This window comes from Penaeus chinensis, chromosome 28, assembly GCF_019202785.1.
Source record: "Penaeus chinensis breed Huanghai No. 1 chromosome 28, ASM1920278v2, whole genome shotgun sequence".
NCBI lineage: Eukaryota > Metazoa > Arthropoda > Malacostraca > Decapoda > Penaeidae > Penaeus > Penaeus chinensis.
In genome coordinates, this window is record NC_061846.1 from 3081164 (window position 1) to 3088663 (window position 7500).

At 47.9% G+C, this 7500-nt stretch overlaps 1 protein-coding gene across 1 annotated transcript in view; it reads right to left on the reverse strand.

The window, feature by feature from the left end:
- The window catches only part of LOC125039851, a 1650-nt gene extending 1130 nt beyond the window's left edge, over positions 1 to 520 (reverse strand). The window contains exon 1 of the mRNA XM_047634159.1: positions 1 to 520. This exon is cut by the window's left edge and continues 1130 nt beyond it. Within this exon, the coding sequence (XP_047490115.1) occupies positions 1 to 520 (520 nt within the window).
- Positions 521 to 7500: the final 6980 nt, after the last annotated feature.

Below are 7500 nucleotides of genomic sequence, written 5' to 3' on the forward strand. Positions count from 1 at the left end.
TGAGGGCATCCAGGTTGTTGCAGTTTTCTGTTGCAAGTTTTCTAGCAAGAGATGCAATGGCTTTGCAAAGGTCATTTGCAGCTGACCCAAACTTGCTGCTGCTCAGGATGATTTTCCATGCCTTTGCGTCGAGTCCAGAAGGTCCATCTGCACCATGTGTGTGCAATGCATGTGTTCTTATCTTTTCGCCGGTAATTCGCTCAAAGATCTCCGGAGGTGGGGGATTATACTCTCCACGAAACATCGTTCCCGCCGCTGCTTCCTTTGCAGGCGGGTGCTTTTCATTGAGCAAGCGACGGGTGTTTTCATTTAAGGGTAATGTCCCTGTTGTTTCATTTGATGTTAGGACCCTTACTGCCTTTGTCACTTTGCCTTGTTTCATTAGACTGGCAAATTTCCTTGATTTGTCCATCTCTTTTCTTGTTGCAATTGTTTTTCTGTGTCTTTCCTGTAGGTTATTTGCCTCTTTCAGGAGTCCAGTAACATCTCCTACTTTCCATCGCTCTATCCTCCTTATCATAGCCTTTACATCATCTGCGGTCTTGGATTTTGTATGTGTTCTTTGGCATATGAGATGAGGTAGAATAGCGATTGTTTTTAGAGCAATCGGTTGGAGGAAGCTGCCGTTTGTGTACTCTTTAATTAAGAATTCGACTTCCTTAATTAAGTCTTTCGTTGCGTTGCATTTTGGAATGTCGAACAGATTGCTTGGGGAGAAAGTAACTATCTTCTTGTATATGTTTTCCCTCTCTCTCTCTCTCTCTCTCTCTTTCTCTCTCTCTGTCTCTTTCTCTTCTCTCTCTCTCTCTCTCCCTCTCTCTCTCTCTTCTCTCTCTCTCCCCCTCCCTCTCTTCTCTCTCTCTCCCTCCCTCCCTCACCCTTCCCCTTTTTCTCAACCTTTCCCTCTCCCTCTCCTTTCCCCACTCTTCCTCCCACTCTTCCTCCCTAATCTTCCTTGAATTCACTCCCTCCCTCCCACTTGAAGCCCTGCATCTGCCCCCTCCCTAATATTCTTCTTTATCCTCCCCACCTTCCTCGCTACCTTAATCCCCTCCCTCCCATAATCTCCCTACCTCCCTCAATCCCTTAATCTCCACCATCCCTCAATCTCCCTCACTCCCTTAATCCCCCTCCCTCCCTCCCTTAATCCCCCTCCCTCCCTCCCTTAATCCCCCTCCCTCCCTCCCTTAATCCCCCTCCTTCCTCCCTTAATCCCCCTCCTTCCTCCCTTAATCCCCCTCCCTCCCTCCCTTAATCCCCCTCCCTCCCTCCCTTAATCCCCCTCCTTCCTCCCTTAATCCTCCTCCTTCCTCCCTTAATCCCCCTCCTTCCTCCCTTAATCCCCCTCCCTCCCTCCCTTAATCCCCCTCCCTCCCTCCCTTAATCCCCCTCCTTCCTCCCTTAATCCTCCTCCCTCCTCCCTTAATCCCCCTCCTTCCTCCCTCAATCCCCCTCCTTCCTCCCTTAATCCCCCTCCTTCCTCCCTTAATCCCCCTCCTTCCTCCCTTAATCCCCCTCCCTCCCTCCCTTAATCCCCCTCCTTCCTCCCTTAATCCCCCTCCCTCCCTCCCTTAATCCCCCTCCTTCCTCCCTTAATCCCCCTCCCTCCCTCCCTTAATCCCCCTCCTTCCTCCCTTAATCCCCCTCCCTCCCTCCCTTAATCCCCCTCCTTCCTCCCTCAATCCCCCTCCTTCCTCCCTTAATCCCCCTCCTTCCTCCCTTAATCCCCCTCCCTCCCTCCCTTAATCCCCCTCCTTCCTCCCTTAATCCCCCTCCCTCCCTCCCTTAATCCCCCTCCCTCCCTCCCTTAATCCCCCTCCTTCCTCCCTTAATCCCCCTCCCTCCTCCCTTAATCCCCCTCCTTCCTCCCTCAATCCCCCTCCTTCCTCCCTTAATCCCCCTCCTTCCTCCCTTAATCCCCCTCCTTCCTCCCTTAATCCCCCTCCCTCCCTCCCTTAATCCCCCTCCTTCCTCCCTTAATCCCCCTCCCTCCCTCCCTTAATCCCCCTCCTTCCTCCCTTAATCCCCCTCCCTCCCTCCCTTAATCCCCCTCCTTCCTCCCTTAATCCCCCTCCCTCCCTCCCTTAATCCCCCTCCTTCCTCCCTTAATCCCCCTCCCTCCTCCCTTAATCCCCCTCCTTCCTCCCTTAATCCCCCTCCCTCCCTCCCTTAATCCCCCTCCCTCCCTCCCTTAATCCCCTCCTTCCTCCCTTAATCCCCCTCCCTCCCTCCCTTAATCCCCCCTCCCTCCCTCCCTTAATCCCCCTCCCTCCTCCCTTAATCCCCCTCCTCCCTCCCTTAATCCCCCTCCTTCCTCCCTTAATCCCCCTCCTTCCTCCCTTAATCCCCCTCCTTCCTCCCTTAATCCCCCTCCTTCCTCCCTTAATCCCCCTCCTTCCTCCCTTAATCCCCCTCCTTCCTCCCTTAATCCCCCTCCTTCCTCCCTTAATCCCCCTCCTTCCTCCCTTAATCCCCCTCCTTCCTCCCTTAATCCCCCTCCTTCCTCCCTTAATCCCCTCCTTCCTCCCTTAATCCCCCTCCTTCCTCCCTTAATCCCCCTCCCTCCTCCCTTAATCCCCCTCCTTCCTCCCTTAATCCCCCTCCTTCCTCCCTTAATCCCCCTCCTTCCTCCCTTAATCCCCCTCCCTCCCTCCCTTAATCCCCCTCCTTCCTCCCTTAATCCCCCTCCCTCCTCCCTTAATCCCCCTCCTTCCTCCCTTAATCCCCCTCCCTCCTCCCTTAATCCCCCTCCTTCCTCCCTTAATCCCCCTCCCTCCTCCCTTAATCCCCCTCCTTCCTCCCTTAATCCCCCTCCCTCCTCCCTTAATCCCCCTCCTTCCTCCCTTAATCCCCCTCCTCCCTCCCTTAATCCCCCTCCTTCCTCCCTTAATCCCCCTCCCTCCCTCCCTTAATCCCCCTCCTTCCTCCCTTAATCCCCCTCCCTCCCTCCCTTAATCCCCCTCCTTCCTCCCTTAATCCCCCTCCCTCCCTCCCTTAATCCCCCTCCTTCCTCCCTTAATCCCCCTCCCTCCCTCCCTTAATCCCCCTCCTTCCTCCCTTAATCCCCCTCCCTCCCTCCCTTAATCCCCCTCCTTCCTCCCTTAATCCCCCTCCCTCCTCCCTTAATCCCCCTCCTTCCTCCCTTAATCCCCCTCCTCCCTCCCTTAATCCCCCTCCTTCCTCCCTTAATCCCCCTCCTTCCCTCCCTTAATCCCCCTCCTTCCTCCCTTAATCCCCCTCCTTCCTCCCTTAATCCCCCTCCTTCCTCCCTTAATCCCCCTCCTTCCTCCCTTAATCCCCCTCCTTCCTCCCTTAATCCCCCTCCTTCCTCCCTTAATCCCCCTCCTTCCTCCCTTAATCCCCCTCCTTCCTCCCTTAATCCCCCTCCTTCCTCCCTTAATCCCCCTCCTTCCTCCCTTAATCCCCCTCCTTCCTCCCTTAATCCTCCTCCTTCCTCCCTTAATCCCCCTCCTTCCTCCCTTAATCCCCCTCCTTCCTCCCTTAATCCCCCTCCTTCCTCCCTTAATCCCCTCCTTCCTCCCTTAATCCTCCTCCTTCCTCCCTTAATCCCCCTCCTTCCTCCCTTAATCCCCCTCCTTCCTCCCTTAATCCTCCTCCTTCCTCCCTTAATCCCCCTCCTTCCTCCCTCAATCCCCCTCCTTCCTCCCTTAATCCCCCTCATTCCTCCTTCCTCCCTTAATCCTCCTCTTTCCTCCCTTAATCCCCCTCCTTCCTCCCTTAATCCCCCTCCTTCCTCCCTTAATCCCCCTCCTTCCTCCCTTAATCCCCTCCTTCCTCCCTTAATCCCCCTCCTTCCTCCCTTAATCCCCCTCCTTCCTCCCTTGATCCTCCATTTTCCTCCCTCAATCCCCCTCCTTCCTCCCTTAATCCCCCTCCTTCCTCCCTTAATCCCCCTCCTTCCTCCCTTAATCCCCCTCCTTCCTCCCTGACTCCCCCTCCTTCCTCCCTTAATCCCCCTCCTTCCTCCCTTAATCCTCCTCTTTCCTCCCTTAATCCCCCCTCCTTCCTCCCTTAATCCCCCTCCTTCCTCCCTTAATCCTCCTCCTTCCTCCCTTAATCCCCCTCCTTCCTCCCTTAATCCCCCTCCTTCCTCCCTTAATCCCCCTCCCTCCCTCCCTTAATCCCCCTCCTTCCTCCCTTAATCCTCCTCTTTCCTCCCTTAATCCCCCTCCTTCCTCCCTTAATCCCCCTCCTTCCTCCCTTAATCCCCCTCCTTCCTCCCTTAATCCTCCTCTTCCCTCCCTTAATCCCCCTCCTTCCTCCCTTAATCCCCCTCCTTCCTCCCTTAATCCTCCTCTTTCCTCCCTTAATCCCCCTCCTTCCTCCCTTAATCCCCCTCCTTCCTCCCTTAATCCTCCTCTTTCCTCCCTTAATCCCCCTCCTTCCTCCCTTAATCCCCATCCTCCCTTAACCTCCCTCCCTCCCTTAATCCTCCTTAATCTCTTCTTCTTCTTATTATTATTAGTAGTAGTAGTAGTAGTAGTATTTTATTTTTTTTATTATTATTACTATTATTATTATATTCATTTGTATTGTTATTATTATCATTACTACTATAACTACTGTTATTTTTGTTATCATTATCATCATCGTCATCATCATTATCATTATTTTTATTATCATTATTGCTAACATTGTTATTATCATTATTACTAATATCATTGTCACTATTTTTACTATTATTGTCATTATAATGATGATGATGATGATTTATATCATTATCATTATTATTGTAGAATATTGCGAAAGTCTTTTAAGTTTTATTGTATTTTTTATAAAGTTATAATGTTAAACTTTTCTTTAACATTGTTGGTCAGTTCTAGAGAAAATTGTTCTAACTATTGTTGCTGCTGGCACTTTTGAGTTGAAATATCTTAGTATGTGGATTATTTTGTATGGAACTTATATGCGTATAGGTAATTGTACATGTGAATGATTTTGAATTTTGTCCTTATGACTCGCATATCTTGTTTATTATGTCAAATATGATGAAATACGTGATATGGTGCAAACATTATGGCATTTTCCCGCCAAATTTGTCTTGGCAAGTAGCTCCGCCTCTTGTAGCTTGTAATTAACAAAAAAGGGGATTATAACGAAAAGTTGTTTTCAGTTGATCATTAATGTCAAGATAGTTCATTAGGAATAAAAATGGCATTTAAATATGCAGTAGATAATTACTGATAACAACACATTTGCACAAGTGTTTCCCAGCACTGACGCTGATTGGTACACGCACGTATGGTACTTAGTTTTGATTGGCCACCACGTAATCTGGGTTTTCATTGGTTGTAAATGCCATTGCTGGGTAGACCGCTTCGGAAAGGCCACGGAAGCTGCGTTTTGTGCTCCGTGGCAGTCTTATCTTCTGGAAAAGAGCTGGCAGTGAAAAGAGTGCTAGAGAACTGCTGCAGTGCCTCTGGTAACCCCACGGACTTCGGTGTAGTCCGGGAAAGAGCGCTGGAGTTGGGCTTGCTGTTGCGTAGACTGGCTTTCTCTCGTTGCCGTGGGGCTCAGGAGGCGGAGGCGGAGGCGGAGGCCCAGTGTGGGGACCACCCCTGCCTTGGAGCTCGGCCCTCGCCCAATTTTGCAGGATCTTTCCTTTTCTTCCTTTCCTTTTCCTTCTCTTCTTCCTCCCCTTCTCCAGTCCACTTATCCAAGTCGTTTAACCATAATGCTGTGTGACCTTGGGTGTCTCGTATATTTGTTTGTTTTGACCATTCTTGAAATTCTTACCTTCTCTCCCTATTGCTATATTTTGCATACATCGCTAAGGACCTTAGATATTGACGCGGCAGAATTTTTTAAATAAATAATAAATCTACCCTCGTGTTGTCATCTCATTGATTGGTGTTTATTTATGTACAGTATTTTATGTACCATATAATGTAGATGTAGTATATGTCTAGAGCTGCAAGCACCCTCCCCCTCGTCCCTTGCTCGTTGTTGTCGTGGGAGGGGGGGGGGTGTAGGAGGTGGAGACTGAGACCCAGTGTAGGGGATGACCCCTACCTTGCAACTCAGCCCTCGCCTTAATTAATTTTGCATGATCTTCTCTTTTCCCCATTCGCTTTTCCTTCTCTTCTTCATCTCTTGTCCACTTATCCTAATTTAACGCATGTTTATCCCTTTCGCCACAATATTTTACCATAGTTATGTGACATTTGATGTCTAGCACATTTATTTATTTAAACCATTAACCATACAAGGGGCGTTGGGCTGGCTACCTGTCATAACGTGACGTGCCTGTGTGATGTGAAGCGTTAGTGTTTTGGGATGCGATGTAATTGTCTTTTATTTGTTTGTTTATTTAGTTAGATCTACTAAATTATTTTGAACACTGTAAAATGAGCTGCACATTAGCTCACAGTTTGCAATGTTATGTATTTGTTTACAACTCGAATGTCTTCTCTAGGAAAGGATTAAATGTGTGGAAGTATCTAGAGCCTATTCTTGATGCCCTTATTGCTGTAGGTGCTTCTGTCACGTCGCTCTGCTCGCCCTTCAGCTTGTTCTACAGTTATTATTATAACTGTTTCTATTATTATTACCACTGTCATAATTGTTCTTTAAAATATTCCCTTTCTTATTATATTTGTTGTTATTGTTAGTAGTAGTAGTAGTATTGCCATTATCAAGGTGATGTTTCTGTCTACGACGATTATTATTCTAATACATAACAAATAACTGTCTAAATTAGAGAATGAATAAAACTTTATCATGGCATGAAATGACAGCTATGATATCCCACAGTTAAAATTCATCAGTCGTATCCTATTACTAAATAGAATTTAAAACTAACGCATTAAGAAACATGAAAGTTACCCCAAGTAAATTGTAACCAGTCATCCATTTTCTGTAATACAAAGTTGACAAAAAAATATTCATATATATTTCCAGCGATTAAGAAGACCGTAATGAGAACTTTGCTTAAAAAAGAGAATTCGTAACGTCATTGATGGTATTTCCAAAATAAAGATAAAAATATAACTTTCTCATCACAGTATTATGGTAAAAGAAGCTGAATATACATAGTACTCATAAATGACTACATTCAAATTTACAACCGGCAAAATGTTCTTAGCAATCAAAGACCATGCTTTATAGTGGAAGAGAGTGAGAGAGAACGGGAAGAGTAGAAGAGAGAGGAAAAGATCGGAAAAGAGGAGAAGAGAGCTGAAGAGAGGGACAAAGATCGAGAGAGAGAGTAAGAGTGAAAGAGAACGGGAAGAGAAGGAAAGAGATCGGGAGAGAGTAAAAGAGTGAAAGAGAACGATAAGAGAGTAGAGAGGAAAAAGATCGTAAGAGAGTGGAAGAGAGAGAGAGAGAGAGAGAGAAAAAAAAAAGGAAGAGAGTAGAAGAGGGAAAAAGATCGGAAAAGAGAAGAGACAGGTTAGAGATGGAGAGAGAGTGCAGGCTGAAAGTTTTTCTCATGGCCTGCCGATCGCGCCCCACTTTGTGCTTTGCTCTACCCAGTGC